This window comes from Hippocampus zosterae, chromosome 5, assembly GCF_025434085.1.
Source record: "Hippocampus zosterae strain Florida chromosome 5, ASM2543408v3, whole genome shotgun sequence".
Taxonomy (NCBI): Eukaryota; Metazoa; Chordata; class Actinopteri; order Syngnathiformes; family Syngnathidae; genus Hippocampus; species Hippocampus zosterae.
In genome coordinates, this window is record NC_067455.1 from 17,970,237 (window position 1) to 17,990,084 (window position 19,848).

The 19,848-nt window shown below is 42.8% G+C and overlaps 1 protein-coding gene across 4 annotated transcripts in view; it reads right to left on the reverse strand.

The window, feature by feature from the left end:
• Positions 1-19,848, reverse strand: part of ldlrad4b (low density lipoprotein receptor class A domain containing 4b) — a 180,506-nt gene that overhangs the window by 108,851 nt on the left and 51,807 nt on the right. For all 4 annotated transcript variants that reach the window (XM_052065600.1, XM_052065598.1, XM_052065602.1 and 1 more), the window contains exon 2: positions 15,988-16,717. In XM_052065600.1, the coding sequence (XP_051921560.1) occupies positions 15,988-16,027 (40 nt within the window). In that variant the 5' untranslated portion in view covers positions 16,028-16,717. The remainder of the gene's footprint in view (positions 1-15,987; positions 16,718-19,848) is intronic.

Below are 19,848 nucleotides of genomic sequence, written 5' to 3' on the forward strand. Positions count from 1 at the left end.
GGTGGAAATGAAGAAATAGAAGTAAAAGACTTTCCCAGAACAGGAGTTGGGCTAGTCGTCACAACTAATCCGACTAATTCAAACCCATGGCTACATTTACAACTGAAGATACGAAAGCGACTTTGAACAGTTCCAAATAAAGTTCATCTTCCAGTTTCAGACATTGTCCACAAAGCAAATACAGCAAGGTGGTTCTGCTTTTGGACAATTTAAAAGAATTATGAAAAGTTCCAAATGTCGAATCATTTCTGGGATTAAACCTTCACTGTGTTCTCGGAATTTGAAGCTTCTTTATCAGCATGACAAATATCCAAAGCACATATACAATTGCAGGCGGCACGGTGGCCGACTGTTTAGCACATCCTCCTCACAGTGGTGCCGGGTTCGAGTATGACTCCGGCCTTCCGGTGTGGAGTTTGCGTGTGCCTGCGGGGGGTTTCTCAAGGTACTCAAGTTTCTTCCCACATCCCCAAAGCATGCATGGCAGGCTAATGGAACACTCTAAATGATCCCAAGGTGTGATTGTGAGCATGAATGGTTGTTCGTCTCTGTGTGCCCTGCAATTGACTGGTAACCGGTTCAGGGTGTCCACCGCCTACTCCCCGAAGTTAGCTGGGGTAGGTACTAGTACGCCCCATAACCCTCATGAGGAAAAGCGAAAATGGATGGATGGGTGTATGATGGATGGATTAATATGCAATTCCAAACAGGTTGACTTGACCAAGCCAGAGCCTGGATACGATTGAAAATGTGTCCAAGAACAGTCTGTCAGATTTGGGGCACATTTACAAGGAATAGTATCATCTATACCCAGTCAAGGTGGGTTATGTTGGTCGATAATGACTGATACACTGAATGAGAAAAGAAAATACAGTATAAAAATCTAAATTTGTTTGTGCGGTCGACTCGCAAATGCAGCCTTTGGAAGACGCAGCCTGTGATTTGGGACACAGCCTTTTTTTCAGTGTATGTCCAAACTCAAGATCACTTCTGCTGTGCTCCTCCAACCCTTAGGACATGTGGCTGCCTCACTTTCTAACAAGCCTAACCGCATCTATTTTTTGTTTTCACAGCCGATATTATTAAAGCAGATCCTCTGAAAGACATAAAGCCACACATCACATACTTTCCATGCTAGATCTCAACTCCGAGCAGGATGAACGCACGGAAACCACAGAAAATAGTGTCTTCACAGGCATCTTCAACTTGTCCGTGACGAAGGTAGTTGTACTTGTGAGGTTCCACACTGCCATCAAGCCTTCACTTTCACCCTGGAGAACCCATAAACAAGCTGTGGATTACATCATCGCGGTAAGCTACAAAAAACAGGAGCTGATCTGAACACCCAAAGGCCAAGCAGATCATCATGGACTTCAAGTCGAGCCAAGCGCATCTCATCCACATCGATGGAGCTGCGGTGGAGCGTGTCCGTCGCATCACAGCTTCCAGTTACCCTTCATTGAGGACATTTATCACAAACAATGCTTGAGTAAAGTCAAAAACATTGCCAAAGACGCCTCCCATCAAAATAGGACATGATATAGAAGTCAAGATGGCGCCCGAGTAGGCAGCCGTCGGCAAGTGCTCTCATGAGACTTGCTTTTTTTGTTGTTTATTTGGTTTGTTTTGTCACGTTGTGTTTGTTGTTACGTCGTGTGGACCTGATGTGGACTTTTTTTCAGCATCTTTTGGCCACAACATTCATCAAGGAGGAAACTCTGTGCTTGGTGGTTGCGCCTTCTCGGCAGCATGGGTATACCAGCACTATTTTTGCCTGGGAGGAATGTCGGCGCCATTTGACTGTCGTTGCTGGACAGTCCCGGGGCTTGCGCCTGTAATGGGCAGCATTTTTCACAGCCCCACTTTGTCCAGCGGAGAGATCGGTGCTGTTGAACGGTCTGCGGCTGGATGGATGTAAGGCTTGAGGAGCCGACGATGAGAAGAAAGGAGCGTTAGCGTGGAGCGCCGATGCGGATGTGGAACTGGGAGTCGCGGCTTGGAATTGAAGTGGATTTACATGATGGGACAGGAGATGTGAGCCAATCTCTTTTTCGTCAAAGCTACAGCTTCGTGTTTGCTTTCAAAACTTAGCTTGTAGCAGACGTGTGCACATTTTCAGCATGACGTCTCTGATCCACTGGCAAAAGGACACTTTGATCCTCTCCTCTTTCATCTATAACTGCTTCAGACAACAAAGTGTATGCAGAAAAGTGTTGAAGATTGCACAACTGTCTGTGTCCTATGTGTTGTGTTGCATTGTGTTATTTTTGTTATTTTGACTTCAAAATGGTGCCGCGTGAGTGGCCTTTCCAGCAGCTCCTAGATTTTGTTGTTCTACTTCTTCCTTTCATAACTTTGCTGCCGTGAATTGGGAATTTCTCCATTGCGAGACTAATAAAGGTTTTCTTATCTTATCTTATAGTTTGCACTACTGGACTAAAAATGGTCTTTGTGCATCTGCCATTTTCCTCAGGGCCGCACTCACATTTCGCACAGTTTACTGTTCAGTTTTGCACATTGCTATTCACTCTTGACTAGATGGCACTGTTTATGGTTCTTGGGAGGTATTTCTCCACTTGCCTTACCTTAACCCTGCACACATTTATAAATAACTGTACATCAATTATATTCTTCCACTATATCACCTACTTTATGTTTACCAAGAAATATAATTATTCATACAGGATCTCATAATTATACTTCACACTTACATTTTGCTATGCATATTCCGAAATACAATACAATACAATACAATACAATACAATACATACTGATTTATATAGCGCTTTAATGTATATGTCTGGATTGGATGCAACCGCATTCGGTTGGCTGTATGTCGGTACCAAGCATGATGAAATTAAAGTCGCCTCTTTAATGCGTGTGCCTATCGGAAGAAGAATGTGAGGATATGAAAGAGGGCAGAGGAAGATGGGGACGACTAAAGAGCGGAAAATCAGAGGAAGACGGACAAAAGAATTACTGTCACATTCAAGTCAAACTTCGATGACCTCTCGATTAAAACATCACCGGAAGATTACAGGACCGCTTGAAATAACACTTCCCATTAAAGGTCATTGAAATGATGCCGCGTGATACAGACTTTTTTTTTTTGTAGCCATTTCCGTTTCCTCTGAATTCCTGCAGTGTTCTGGAAGCAGAAGAGACTCCATCCCACAGAGGATAAAGACTTGCAGACTGAGACCAAAAAAAAAAAAAGAGTGGCATGAACGGGACATTGACAAGTATGTGTGTGGCTGCACAGAGTGTTGCCTCCACCGTTGGCAGACTGGAGGCAGATGCTCATTTTAGCAACGCGCATGTGTGGCCATTATGCTGTCCTTGGGCATTTGTTTGGAATGCATCTGTTTTCATGTCGGAATATGATGAGTAAATGAGGACCACGGGGCCGCTGTTTCTGCACAACTCCCTTTCAAATGTAGATCGTTCTACAGCATTAAAAATTAGATGTTTATGACATGTAACATACATTTCCACGTCCAAGTTGATCCTCAGTGACACCTGGTTGGAAAAACACACTGATTATATCTCGTGACATCAAGGACCACTCAGGTGTAGCCCATGACATCATGATTTCTCCAGTTGAATCCATGTATAAGTCGCTAAGAATCTGACCGTAATATCTTAAATAATGAGTGGCCACACGAGCCAAACTACCTGGGATGTCGGTGTCAAAGATGCCTAAGCACGGTATGGATTGCAGCGACAAGTTAAGGTGGAACGTGCTTAGAATGTCTTCCTGAGTTTTCATTCCATACAGAGCTCTGAGAAAGTGATGCCTAAAGTCAGCTGGGATGGGCTCCAGCATCTCTGTGGCCCTGAATAGAATACGTGGTTAAAAAAAAATGGATTCATGGGTTGACTGAAAACAAAAATGTGACAGGAAACCAAGAGTTCAACTTCTATTTCCTATAACCAGATTTGTTTAGAACTTCCAACAAATGACCATTTATTTTACTCATCAAGCGTAGAGAGCAAAATGATTGGAACATGGCTGACTTCCATTTATTATTCAAGTAAGCAATGAATGTTTATTCCCACTTCCAGCTTTGGGCTTTGAGTAATGCAGCCTGCATATTTAAACACTTGAACTGACAAGAATATAAACAAATACAAGTGATAAACACCATTTTAACTGTTATCTTCAAATTTACGGATATTGGAATCAATTTATTCCTATTGTCAGTAAATGATTCATTTGCAACTTGGACTTTTGCGACAAAATCCAATGGTGCAACAGGAAACAAATGGTCATAATAAAAATGAAATGTATATAGATCAAAACTTAAAAAAAAACATAATATGCAATAGCTTCAACTAGGGATTCACTTTTTATGTAGTTATCCCAATTTATTGACCTCCTGTGGCGGCCAATAGTCTGCTCACATGTGCAGCCAAACTTACAGGAGTTAAGGCGGGAAGATTGATAAACCCGGTCTCCAGTTAGTTTTACTTGTCTGACTCTGAAATCTTAAGTCACCTCCGCCCCTGCATGCAGACTCGTCACCATCTGAGACAAAACCAATAGGGTGGTGCTGTCCACAAACTTGCTGCGTTTTTTTTCTTTTTCTTTTTTTTATGGTTGGTGGTGCAGCAAGTAATGTACAGATAGAAGGGCGGGCGGGAAAGTAGGCAGCCCTTGGCTCTGGTGCTGAAGGTCCTTGTGTCTTCCACAGTCAACATCTTTAAACCTTTCGACACCTGCACTTGCTGATTATCTTAAATGCACTCAACAGAAAATGAAATGAGGAGCTTTCTAGTTTCTGCGACCCTAATGAGGATAAACGGTACATACATTGGAAAGATGGATGATTTCATCTGCTCTCTCTCTCTCTCTCTCTCTCTCTCTCTCTCTCTCTCTCTCAACGCCAACCTAAGTCGTTAGTCGTTGATATAAAATAAGCGTCCACCTGCAGGCCACTAAGGTATTCAATGTTTTGCAATTGCATCAATGAGTCATAGGGTACCCCTCCAAACTACTGTTCTTCAGCTTCACCGCTCTTCTTTTTTGCCGGATTTTCCTCAGTGCCCGGCACTCCCTGCTTCAAATCAATTTCATCCTATTTTGGCCTCTCTCCCTTCCCTGCTGCCACCATTTTTCCCCTATTATCCACCTTCTCTTTTCCCCTTGTATTGCTTGGGCTACTAGGATAATTAAACATGACAGCGTTGTGCTGACTCAGGGCAAATGATACCTACAGTGGAGGAGTGCAAGCTTGTAAGAGAACAACAGAGAGACCTTCAAAATGTGTCCCCTTCCTGCAGTCCAGTGCCTGTGTGTGAGCAGCATGTGCGTGCGCAAGCATATATTAACATAATCTTGTAAACCACAGGTGTCAAACTCAAGGCCCGGGTGCCTGATCCGGCCTGCCACATCATCATATGTGGCCCGTGGAAGCAAGTCATGTGTGTCAACTTCCATGAGCTTTGCTAAAATCTGTATCAAAATGAAAAGTTGTAGCGTGCAATAAATAATGTTGAGATTTTGCAATTAATTTTGTCCTTGTGTTTACACTCACTTGAACAATAACCGACCAAACTATTAGAGTTGACTGATTTCAAGACTAGCGATTCATCAATTTGTTGTGTACAAATAATAATATGATGAGATTATTCAACTTTTCACTGTCATGATGGCCCTCCGAGGGAAGACGTAACTCCTAAGTGGCCCGCAACAAAAATGAGTTTGACACCCATGTTGGAAACATTTTAGCAGTATCAGAAAAAAACTAGACTCCATCATTTTGTTATCACAAATATTATTTAAGTCCCAGCTGCTTGTATGTTACAAAGTATGATTGTGAGGCCAGTTAAACATGCCGGTGACTTTTTATTAATTTGAGTTTTGGCAACTTCCTTCTAGGGCGACACCATCAGGGCACAAATTCCCCATACAAAGGGCAATGATTGACAAGATGTAATGGGGTGGTGGGTTGGATGCGGGGCACGTTGCTATCCCCCAGCCATGCTGTTCTGTGCGGCCGCACATAATGCTCATACCAGTTTTTTCTCCTTCCAAAAACGGCATGGCCCTCTCATGAAGCTAAATATGGTGATCCCGAGGCTTAGGCGACATATCGTTATCATATGAAAATCTAGTTCTGAACCTAAAAGATATCAATGTCAGTCATGTGGACTTTCCATGCTTGTGCTGCATGTGCATATCAGACCAACTAACCACATATATTCAAGTTTTCTGTTGATCGATAGCTGAAGACAACAAATGACTATTGTCTTACGGAGGCAGATGGGGGAGGGAGAGAGAAAGAGATTGACATCACAAGGAGTCCACATGTTTCATGGTCCAATGTGTGGGAGTGTGTGATCAACAGTAATTTGCGACAGTTCAGTACAAGATGCGCTCAGAAGCATCATCCCAGTGCGGCGGGCCTTTGCTCTTATGCTACATAATGCGTAAAGTCTTTTTTTTTTTTAACGTGTCCAAAGGGTCCCCTTTGGACAAAAATGGAAGCACGTGTTTTTTCACAGGACAGCTACAAGATGCAAGTACATTTGGGCAATCAGTCAAACCATGAACAAGGTATGTTTAAACCCCCGAATGGTGTTCCTTGCGCAATTTATGAGTCCTTGAGCTTAAACATACAAAACAGCTACTGTACATGAATCCACAGCTATATACTGTACATGCAAGAAGAATACTCTTTATCTTGATGAAACCATTAAAGTATCATCAAATGGATCACCCTTCCATGCGCTTTCCTCCAAAACAGACTAGTGCATCCCATTTGAACATACTTTGACTCTGGCTGCGCTTAAGCTAATGGTATTGAAAACTCAAGGTTAATTTTCACAATCGAGTGGCTAGCTTATAAACACTGTATGACTTTGGGTTGTCCATTGTCAACTTCAAAGCTGCGATCATGTATACGCCCACACAAGCAAAAAATATTATTACATTTCACATATTAAGCTTGTACCAAAACAACACGTATTCACACACCCACACACCGCGGGGCCGTCCAAGCGGTGCATCTCAGCACGAAAGGCAACGCCGAAAGGCAGATCCAAAATAACATCTTAAACTCGGTAACCTCTATCACCAACTGAATCAGAGGAGATAGGCAGTCTGGCTGCCTGCTCAGCTAAACAAATCAAGATCGGTTGTGCAAGCGTGCACAGAAAAATCTGTGCCTTTGCCATGGGGGAAAAAAAGGAATAAGCAAGAGCAGACGTGTCATTTTCAGACGCCCATCATCAAATACTTTGCTCAGCACTGAGCAATACGAATTGTGAGATGCCGTGCCACCTCACTAAATAAACAAAATTAACTAAACTAAATAAATTTAAATTAAAATGAATTAATTTAAATACTATCATCCTTGATGAGCTCCTTTTTCTAAAGAAAGAGTACAGCATTGGTTTCAATTTAACAGGTTCAAAAGTGAGTTTCCACCATCAGCATTCATCAGGTGTGCCCAGCGAGTGGCTGGCGACCAGTTCGAGGTGTACCCCAACTCTCAAGCAAAGTCAGCTGGTAAAAAATCCACCACACCCGGCCTGGTGAAAATACTGTATGTGACACAGGGAATGAACTGATGGCCATCTAAAACAGGCCGGATCTAAAAGCCGGTGGGTCACGTCCAGCCCGTCCCGACAGTCTCTGGCCAGCATGCACTGTCAGTGAAGTTGTAATACAAACATAAATACGATTTGCTTTCATTTTGAAGTGCACTTGTGGGCACTATATGAAAAGAAGAGCAAGGCTCATCATCCGCATTTCCAATTGAGCAAAAGCGTTGCAATATTTAGTGACTTTTTCAGTGGCTCGAGCGATTTATTTTTCAGTTTGCCAATAATGCCAACAGTGGTCCTGGTGTTAGCAACATTCTTATGACCTGGCATGGTGGACTCCCAAATAGGAACGGCAAACGTGCATTTGCCGTTGGTGCTCAAATAGTGTGGTCACAATGTAAAAGTTTCAACTTTGATACCATGTCTGCATGAAGTACTTCGATACCATGGCACAAACTTAAAAGAGCAGTAAAACACAGTCGATTAAAAGTTCACATCTAAACAACTTCAGAGTTGCAGTCATTAATATTATAATAGTATAACTTAGCACTTATCACAAAATAAAAAAATAAAATGATCATTTTTAAATACTAAAGAATAAGTGAAGAAAAAAAAGACATTTTAAAATGCAATTACAAATTTTATATATATACACTTTTGCACAAAGGTCTTTGGGCACCAAAAAATTTTTGTATATTATTGAAGCCTTTAGGCATAGGGTTTCAGATTTCAATATATATATGTTAATGTCTTTGGATCGTGGCGGTGTTTGTTTCTTGAGATCTCGTAGCCTACTTCACTTTCTCTGACAGATTCTATTGATGTGCTTTTTTGATTCAACATATTTGGTACGAAGGTGTTGCCTGTGAACTTGAACTCGGGGCGGCGGGGGGAGGGGGGGGATACTTTTTCACAGCGCTCTAAGTGTTTGGGTGAAGAAAATGTTATCATCAGTCATGCAAAACAAGCGATCTATTTGGTGGTTCACACCAAATTCACATGTGCCTCGTGATTATTTGATATTTTGGTATTCTTCCAAGTGGGATAGTAGTGGAGGAGGGTCAAAGACAAATCAAATAGAGCTTAGTAGATGGCTCGATGTAAGGGATTGTTCTTGTTCAACTCTTGGTGCTCTTTGCGGTGTCTTCCTTATTCATTGTCGTCTCATCATGTTGCCAAATTCAATCAACTATGACAATAGAATACAAAATGTTATTGTTTTGATGTTTTAACTCTACATGCATAGTCATACTTCCCCGTAATGTAATTTTAGTAGAATACTCGCAACTCGGTCAAACAAACGGTAGGTAGCTTCAGAATCAATCTCCAGGATCAATCTGAAATGCCAAGCTTATTAGAGATGAATAATAGAGATGTGTTTGAAGCCTCGGGCCCAAGAGCGGGCGGCCGAAGGTAACGCCTCCTCTAATAACCCTGACCCGTCAGTCACGGATGGGCAAGGGCTCCACACGGAGACAGCTCAATATGGAATGACTTTGGTGGAAGACCACACCGCAAGAGGCGGACAACAAAGAGGGAGGAGGAGATGATAGGCAGTTTTAGATAAACTGAGATGGTCAGAGAAAGGCGACCAGTGACAGAGACGAAGATTGCATCCAACCGAGAAAACTGAGACTCGAGTTGGGGATGATTTTGCAGGAAAAGCTCTGTGATTGACTACGGTAGGTTATTTGAAAACATGGCAGCAAAAATGAAGAAGTAGTGGGAGCCTTACTCTAAAATGTACTTTGCAGAGCACCAGCAGCATTGTCAGACGTGTCATTTTTTCCTCTTTTCTACAAGCGGCGGCAATATAGCTGGATAAGTAAATTTAGCGGTACAGGTTCAGTCACTCAATGTGACACCCTCCTCTCTTTTGCAATATATGGCAGCCAAGATTTAATTGTGTTTAATTTATACATTCACTGAACACATGAAAAAAAAAACCATCACGCGTTGTGTCACTATGGAGAAAAATTATCGGAAATGCGGCATTTGAACCATGTGGTTTAAAGCTTTCTGCACCATCAAGCAACCCCCAGAAGCAGCTTGTTAACATTCAAACACAGGTCTTTAGCTTTTGTCATTGGGGGGAATTTTTTTTTTTAATTTTTTTAATCCACTTGCCAAAAGTGGTTAGACTTTGGCTTTTGGCTTCTTTTATAACCTGAAGCGCATGTTAGTTACCGGAGTTGTTTTCTCAGCGGGGGGACTCAGCCCTGAATGATGAAATGCATCAAATGCACACTGAGAATAGAGTTGAGACATTTTTGGGGTAAATTGCTTATGTCCAAAATACTTCACACAAGGCGCCCCACTCTTCAAAACATTTGTGATTACATTTCATTATATTACATCTCAACCACTGTATCCTCACAAGGATAGTGGGCATGCCAGAGCCGATCCCAGCTGTCTTCGGGCAGTAGGCGGGGAAAACCCTCAACTGTTTGCCAGCCAATCGGAGGGCACACACAGACGAACAACCATCCACACCTAGGGACAATTTAGAGTGTTCAATCAGCCTGCCATGCATTTTTTTGGAATGTGGGAGGAAACCGGAGTTCCCGGAAAAAACCCACGCAGACACGGGGAGAACATCCCGGAGCTGGGATTGATCCATGTATCTCTGCACTGTGAGGCCGACGTGCTAACCAGTCAACCACCATGCTGAAGGAATTGATCCCAATACCCCTGTGTCCAAAGTGAGGAGCTCCATAGACCATCTTCCGAGCCGCTTGATCCTCACTAGGGTCGCGGGGGGTGCTGGAGCCTATCCCAGCTGTCTTCGGGCAGTAGGCAGGGGACACCCTGAATCGGTTGCCAGCCAATCGCATGGCACACAGAAACAAACAACCATTCGCACTCACACTCACACCTAGGGACAATTTAGAGTGTTCAATCAGCCTGCCACACATGTTTTTGGAATGTGGGAGGAAACTGGAGCACCCGGAGAAAACGGGGAGAACATGCAAACTCCACACAGGGAGGCCGGAGCTGGAATCGAACCCGGTACCTCTGCACTGTGAAGCCGACGTGCTAACCACTGGACTACCGGGCCGCCCCTCCATAGACCAACTCATTCTCAACCCGTGTTGTAAACTACAACAGAGTCTCCATTGCTTATAATGTTGTCTAACAACATACCATGTCTACTACACAAGTAAATAACCTAAGTACGATTACCTGCTTACAATAAATATGATATTACAGTAATATGGCACAATATTAGGTTTGGGATGTTGGTGTTGCCCTTGACAACAATGCTAGTTTCTCACATGACCGCTTTGGAAAAGTAAAATGTAATAGTAGGTGGTTTAAGGCATGATTGAAATCGCTTAGTTTACTGGTGTGTTTTTTTTCTATACAGTAACACAATACAGTTTAGAGTCAAATGCGATGCAATTTTGATATTACAACACCTGCCACCAGCCATCATGTCACATTTTAAAAAGGTTTGTTTCTTCAGTTTTTCTTTTCATCGATTCATATCTAAACTAGTAATTCATTTTAACTGAAAACGCATTTATTTCAACTAAAGTGTCTATGTCGAGTTTAATTGTAACAATGAGGGAGTCCTCTATCACCTGGGAAAGCAGACTGCACAGATGGGAAATGCTATGGGAAAATGGTCAGAAATCCAGTTGATAAATATGATGCCAAGCTTTTATTCTACAGTTTCAGTCATCCGGTCTTGGTCCTTTGCTAGCCAGGTGAGCAAGCATACTTGTCACATGAAAAGAATCAGAATGGAAAGAAATCTATTGAAGCAGACATCTGTGTCCATACACATGGACACAGATGGACTGATTACAAGTCTAGACAGAGCGTGTAAATTTATTTTACCTGACGTGAACTACGCACAGTAAACAGACCTTGTTTTAACCTTGTTGCTATTGACCACTGCTGTCTGCCTACATCTGAATGTCAGTGCTTGTGTTTATTGGCAATGATGACTCCCCCCCCCCCACCCCCGACCCCTCGGGACCTCTGTTGAAACAGACCACAACAGACTGACACACATGCACGCACGCACACACGGGCATAGGCAAGTGTGCAAGACTAATGCATTATGCAACACATGCCTTGAAAAACAAAAGAGAAGAGACTTTTCCATATTCATAGTTGTTGACCACACTGATCATAACAGCAAGGTGCAAGAAAATATTTCCAGGAGTGTTAAAATATTCAAAAGAGATGTATCTTGAAAAATGTACTTTCATTGGTTGTGTACAAATATGTGGGTCTCCGGAGTGCCTTCCCACTCATCAAATGTGAAATCACCAAACACTACATTCTCTCTGAAAATGTGTGCATGCTAGCCATTAAAGAGGAAGTCAATTCGGAAAATGTGTTCACAGTCATATGTTCTGTGTAGCACCACTAGTCATTCTACTTCATACTGCATTGGTGGAATAAGAATTAAGCAGCAAAATCCACTCGTTTTTATCCATCTCAAGCGGTGGCCATTTTGCCCCTTGCTGTCGACAGAAAATGACATCACAGTTGCTCATGGCTCAGCTTGTGAATGTCACATGACCTACACCCTGGCAACCAGCTCAGGGTGTAGTCTGCCTCCGGCCCGAAGTCAGCGAGGACAGGCTCCCATGGCCCCCATCAGGATAAGCGGTGTTCAAAATGGCTGGATGGATGACTCAAGCGCAGGGTCAGTGCTTGTTCACTTGCATGGGACAGACGACCACCAAAACTGGCTTGATTTTTGCAAGGAAGCAGGGTGAATAAAATGTAATATGATTCTAGCGAGTCCCCCTACCGTCTGAACACATCAGCAAAAAGAAAACAAAAAATGTTTTTTGTTTTAGTGAGCTAGAAAAACAATTTCTATAATTTATTTAACTGGATTATTGACAAATAACACATTCACTATGATAACCAATTTTAGTGAAGCAAAATGCGCTCCACAAGATCATGTGAACTTGCCCAAACTCTCCATTGCCACCAATGTATCGAAACTTTCGGATATTTCTATGGGGTATTTTGACAAAAGCCTGCCACAGACTAGTTATTAAGACATCAATCAGGGAACAGTTTTAAATTGTGACAAGAATGCACACGTCCTTGATGGTTGTACTGACGTGCTCACTCAGCAAGATGCTCAATTTGTCATTCTGTCCACTTTATGGTGAATTGGGGATTAAATAAGGGTAGGTCATAGCAACCTGAAGGGAAAACTGATACAATCGCGGCAGACTGAATGAGTTTGAGGATGCTCGCCGCGCACATGTCCAAATCTCTCATTTAAATGCATCAAGATGGTGACAACGCTAACCTCGCCAACATAAAATGGGACTCAACAAATGCTGCTTACGACCGCTTGTTTTATGCAGTTTGGAAGAGTTGGGCTGAATAATCCTGCAAGAAGAAAACCTGAATAGGGCATCTATCAGATAACAATGCATCAATGACTTTTGTGGCCTATGGAAATGTAAATGATTCCATGTATTATTCAGTATGTTGAGGTGTTTGTATTTATTTTACATACCTTTTTCACGTTTTTACGTTTATATTCTGTTGTCCGCTTTGCTACAGTTGCAGTTGTTGTGAAAAGGCTACGCTAATAAAGAAGTATCTTCTCGAGTTACTGTATATAATAATGAAGATGTCTATTTACAGCAGGGGTCCCCAAACTTTTTCCTGTGAGGGCCACATAACTTTTCCCTTCTCTGATGGGGGGCCGGTGTCAGTTTGTAACATAAACGATCGTAGGGGAGCTTAAAAAATTTATTGTTTCCCAGAAAGCCACACATAACCAAATAACCCTTTCCAGGTTCTTTACAGAAAAACAAGTCAGGAAACAAATAACACTTTTAATGAAATAAATAATAACTAAATAACCCTCTATGAGTTCTTCACAGAAAAAAACAGGAAATAATTAATAACTTAACAACTCTCTCTCTTTATAGCCCCTTGAAATCCACAAAAAAAAGTTCTGCCATCTACGAGAACGCCACCTATCTTGTCTTGTTTATGTCTGCTACCGTCTTGTTCACGTGTTCTACTAATTGAACTTAGACACAACTAAAACAATGAAACATTCTATTGTGTGTAAATAACTTTGTGACCTTGATTTCAACCCTATTTGCGTCATGGGTCATTTTGCCCCGAAGACCACCTTTGTACTTTTTTTTGTACAGCTTTCATGGAAATGTGAATAAAAACATTTCATTTTTTTCTGCAGTTGGGCACAATCTAGGAAAGGTCATAAAATTTCAAGTTAAAAAATGATCATTTAGAGTTTTTTTGGGGCGTTTTTAGCACAGTGACGGGTCATTTTGACCCGAGGACAACAGGAGGGTTAGAGGGCCAGGTCAAATGTGCCCGCGGGCCGTAGTTTGGGGGACTCCTGATTTACAGCTTTTATTCCTCCAACCGACTGTGGAACTCAATTTATCATACCAATGACAATATGAGATTCCAACGGCACGTCATTCAGTTATCATCCCGAACATCTCACATGTCTCAAGATGAATTGACACAGTTTACTGTTAAGGATAACGAATCAATAAAAATTTGTAGGACACCCATAGAAACACCGTAATGCAGCAGTGCTTCCAGGAAGAAATCATTACTGCCAATATTTTTCTCCATGATCAATATATGAATTCACAAAAGAAGAATAGAATCTTGTCAAAAAATTACTACATCACTAAAACACTTGCACATTCCCTAGATTTTATTTACTAGATATACAGTATTCTACTCCCCAAAAAGTTTGGGACATTTGGCTTTCAGGTGAAGAAATTTATGGAAAACGTAAAAAGCTGAGATGTAAGCTATTGTGATACATCATATCTTGAAAGTAGGACATTGAAATAGAAAGAATCACAGGTGATTTCTTCATCTCAAACATTTCATTGAGACAAAAGTTAACAATGGTGGGTACACCACAAAAAGAAAGAAATCAAAGTCTCAATAGCTCGTCATGTGCCCTTGAGCATCAATTGCAGCTTGACAATGACGTCTTGTGCTGTTCACAAATCGACTTATTGTCTGCTAAGGCATGGCATTCCACTCTTCTTGAAGGGCAGCCCTCAGGTCTTTGAGGTTCCGGTCTGCAGAATTTAGAGCCTCAACACGGCGATTCAGCGGACCCCACAGGTTTTAAATAGATTTCAGATCCTGGTGAAAATGCAGACCTATCCATTTCAGGTACACCACTCTCCGACAGCCATTCCCTGATGATACGACCTTGATGAGCTGGAACATTGTCGTCCATGAAGATGAAATTAGGCCCTTGTTGTTCATGTTGGGGCACAATCACTGAATTCAGAATGTTATTCAGGTAGTATGGGCTTTCACAAAGTGTAGGGCGGTTCTGTACCGAGTGGACCTACCTGCCCACACTGTAACACCGCCATCACCAAAAGCTCGTCTGGTGATAACAGCGGCTGATGCGTAGGGCTCTTCGTGACTTCTCCATCATTTCTGGTCACCGCAAATCGACTTTGATCAGAGAACAGGACTGAGGCCCACAGGGCTCTCGTTCAGCCTTAAATGCTCCCTGGCCCATGCAAGACAACGATGCCTGTGCTTGGTGGTATGGTCAGGCGGCATCTCGACGACGGTGATGTAAATGGTTTTGAATGCTGACGTGACACTTGGGGGCCTCTCACCTCCCTTCAACATGCCCGAAGTTGAGTGGCATTCATCATCCGGTTTCTCAGGCCATTGTGAACAATGTTGCGGTCATGAGCACGGGATGTGGCTCAAGGATGTCCACTTCTACCTCTTTCTGTGACTCTTCCAGTCTCTCTGTATCTCTGCTGCAACCTGCTGATGACATTCTGTAACACTTTAAGCTCAGTGGGCACTTCCGTCTGAGAACGTCCTGTTTGAAGCATCACACTGGCAAGGTACTGTTAAGCCACTGTTAGGTGTCGTCTTGGTCTCATGATGTCAAAATGTGAAAAGTATGAGTAATTCAACCAGGACATGAATTGGTCGATTCAAGGATGAAAACGCCTGTTGTTAAGCTCCTTCTTAGAGAACAGCAACTGGTGCAAAAAGTACTGAAACATTTAACAGTTGGATATGTGCATTCAAAAGCTTAGAGAAGGTCACACGAAGTTCACCTGTAAAAGATTGAATTCATTTTCACCCCAAAGCCAAATATCCCCAACTTTTTGTGAGTTGTGTGTGTGTGCGTGGTGAGGCTTCAAATAGTGTCCAGTAGGTGTGCTGCAACAGTCAGAGGTTTTGCGTTTATCAGGAAAGATATTCTTTCTATAGCTTAAATGTTGCCCAGGACTGATAAAACTGCTGCTTGAGCAATTTTAGCAACTGGAGTAGAGTTTCAAAATCATTTCAAAACACAATTATTGTTTGTAACCATTGCAGAAATGCCAAACTTTACTAAATATTTGTAATCTAATACACACACACACAGACAGAGCAAAAACAGATAATATCGGCATTTACCTTTGAATGAATTTGTGTCTGGTGAGTCAGTTTGCTGCATAGTGCTCCCTCCAGCACTGAGACAGCCGTTGCCAATGCTGCAATGGCCGACAGGCCAACCTTAACTGGTCAGACCCAATGCCAGTGGGGCAAAGAAGGTGCATCTCCTACCGGACTCCCTGCCATTTTTCATCATCAGCTGCCCACGTGCATGGAAACATATCACGCTCACAAGTCTTCTTGTGCTGCAAGCTGAGATGCAGGGGTGAGATGGTTCGGTTGCCTTTGTGGCGTAGCGCTACCGCTCTGTCACCAAGTTACAAAGTAACTGTTCAAGAGGGTGGCATGCGGATGAGTGCAAAGAAGTCTTTTCTTGAGCTTGAGCCAATGATTTGAGTTTGGAGTCGGAGCCAAAGAGGGTGGATGAAGGTCAGGGATTTTTGAGAGTATGACGTGGTTGAACTGCAGTCCATCCTCCTCGCGGCAGGCTGGCAGTCGTGACCAATAGCGTATGAATTTTTGGCACACCTCTTAATCTGTCTGTCTGCAGACAAGCATCTCATCCATTTCCAGCAGCCCCTTGTCTTCTATGCCTGCCTCCGTCTTCTTGGGCTCAGTCACAGGCTAATCAACGTGCAGCCTTGTCCTTCTCCAATTTGTACAATTTGGCTTGCTCTCGTTCACCCTCTCTGTTCCTCTGTCATTTGTCCTGTTGGTGCAGTCTCAAACGCTCACGCTGATCCCATCAAAGCTGGAGAGGACAATAAAAGAAGAGAGGGAAAAGCTCAGTGAAACAACAGGTGAAATGAAAACATCCCCAAGACTAACTGCTGCCACCAAAATAACCTTCATCCATAACCACCCACTCACACTCCTTTGACATACAGAGCAGACGGATCTCGCGCGTGTGTGTGTGTGTGTGTGTGTGTGTGTGTGTCACCAATTGTATGGTAGGTGGGTGGCTGCCTGGCATGGCCCCCTTTAGTTCCTCTCGCCCACAAGGTTCTTACATGAAAGGAAAAAGTTTCTCTGAAAGCCAAGCGCCGCCCGTGACCCTATTTCACAGAACCGGGGAGAGATAGAGTACCATGTGGCACTTTGAAGTCGGCCTGATAAACAGGGCTAGTGGAGGAGGAGGAAAAAAACAAAACTTTATTTACATTTCAAAAGTGCTGAGTACTGCGCTTTTGAATCCTGGGCAGGAAAAAAAAAGAATTACCACAGAAAAGAAGGAAGAAGTTTTTGGTAGGTTTGGGGTATCGGGAAACGACTGATTTTAACAGAGGGGTAACAGCATTTCATTTGGTTGTGCTCAAGAGCATAAAAGTGAAAACATGAGGAAAGAAACTAAAGGTTCAAAATAAATGACGTCATAAACAAAAACGTGAAAACCCCTACCCGTGATTTTAAAGGGAATAGATTTGATGGGGGTGGACGTCAGATCCAGAATACGCAGTGTGGGTTTGAAAGTGAAAAGAAGAGGTAACAAGACAGTCGAATGCGGTAAGGAGAGCCGATGTTGGTGCAAAAAGCAGACAGATGATAAACAAACACACGCCCTGTCTGCGGTTTGGGAAAGCTCTCCACACCCCCGCTCTGCTTTCCTGCATTTACCAGGCCTTATCACAACATAGTTTCACATGACGGACTGCGTTCAGACAAATGGAACAGCAAAGGGACACGCTGAACTCTGGTGAAGCAGTAATGGGAAAGTTAATTTATTTGAAAGCAGGAAAAGGGAAGTTATCAGTGGTGTACAGTAAGGAGTCAGGGCCTTCAAAGCTTTCTCTGCTGGCTCAAATACGTTCAAAAGCACTGATCTGCATTGACAACTTGGATGAATTCTTTGAATACATTTTCAACTTAATTTCAGTGTGTGTCTTTGCTCCACGGCTTGCGGTGATTTGTGGGGTTTTTTTGTTTTTTTTTTATCCAATCAGATGTTGCTATGCCTCATTTTGACCTGTACAGACATTTTAAGTCTCTGTAATTTTAACAGAGTTAGTAAAAGATCGACAACACTTCTGAACTCACTAGTTAGAACCTCAACAATACATACAGTACATTCTATTGGCCGTGGTTGATAAACCGGCACATTCCCAAAATCAAATCGCGCCAGATCTCCTCTCAACATATAAATGCAATGAATTTGCCTGCTACTTGAGTCTTCAAGTGCAATCCCTCAGGTCAAACAGGAACAAACTAGCAAAATTAGAAATGGATGCAACAATCGAAAATCACGGGTATAAGTCAATTACCATGACAGAATTTGATACGGTGGATCACAAAACTATAACGGACTTGGTTCGGCTGTCGAAACCATCAACTAGCTACATCGATTCAATACCATCTGACTTTTTCAAAACTTTTGGGGACTCTTACTTTGAGTCACAGCAAATAATCAATTGTTCACTACATACAAATGAGCTTGCAAAACCCCTGAAAGTAACCGCCATCAAGCCACTTCTACAAAAAAAAAAAAGGGAACGCTCGATGTTTCAATTCCTGTTTACCTGACCTTTGAAATGCGCGGAAGAGCCTCATTCAAGAGGCTCGTAAACTACGTCCATGTTTAGACTTCCTGAATGGAGCGGTCCGCGCTTCGCCTGCAGCTTCTCGTCTGTGGTGAGGAAAAGCGAATGTGTGAATGTATGCATCAAGCCATCGTCAAGAACTCAGTGCGCACCCTCGGTCGCACTACTCGAACTGAAATGGAAGTGGGAATTGTCTGGTGTCCTGTTTGTACATTAGAGTGGGGTGCAAATGAAGGAATGAATGTAGACGTGTGTGCGTAGCGCACGCGCCAGCTGTCGCAGCGTGCGCTGAGCGGGTGAGTGAAGTGCGCAATTGCTCACGCGCGCAGCTTAGAGGGAACATTGCTCACAGCTCACGGGAATGGGTTGTGAAAAATCAAACGCCTCGATGAAGAGCTCAATAATGTTCCAATATAGGGTAAAGTTTGTTTCTAGCAAGGAGGTCAGATGTGGACAAAGCAATGTGAATTTCCATGATAGGGTCAAGTCAAGTCAACCGTATTTATAGAGCACTTTCAAACAGCCATCGCTGTTTACAAAGTGCTGTACATGGAGCAATTTAACATGCACAATAAACAGTAAGACAAATCGGTAATAAAAGGCGGTAGAAAGCACCAAACAGTAAAATCGAGAACAAATCTAAGTCATGCTGAGTCGAACGCCAAAGAATACAAGTGAGTTTTGAGGAGGGCTTTGAAGATGGGCAGCGAGGAGGCTTGCCGAATGTTCAGTGGGAGGTCATTCCAGAGAGGAGGGACCAGCAACAGAAAAGGCTCGATCCCCTCTGAGCCTCAGTTTAGTTCTTGGTACTTCTAGCAAAGTCTGGTCCACAGACCCGAGGCGCCGGGCAGGTGTGTAGGGGCGGATGAGCTCAGAGAGGTAAGGGTGCTCTTCAGAACACTCAGACTGTCACACTGATGAGGGACATCGCTGGGTTCACTACGGTTTTCAAGATTCAAAACGAGAGAATGTAAGCTAAACATTTTTGTTTCCACAATATCAATGTGGGCAACCAGATGAATGGAACAAATAACACTGAACTTTAGAATTCCCTTTATGTCCATCAGAGAGAACAAACGTTTATGTGTGAATGAATCATTTCTCCGGTTGTATTCTTGTACTACTGCCATGAGAAACAAAGCAACACTGTTTTATAATACGACATATGTTATACATTGATGAATAAAGCCTCGGAGAGAAGCTTTTTGTTCTAGTTCTACAAGGTTGTAGACAGTGATATGCAGGTCCATGGGGTGGCATCGGCTCCTTGAGTACATGTGCTTAGGAACCATTTGGGTCCGAGATGAAACCCCACTGCGGGATTGCTGAAAAAATGTTAGTTGTCAAA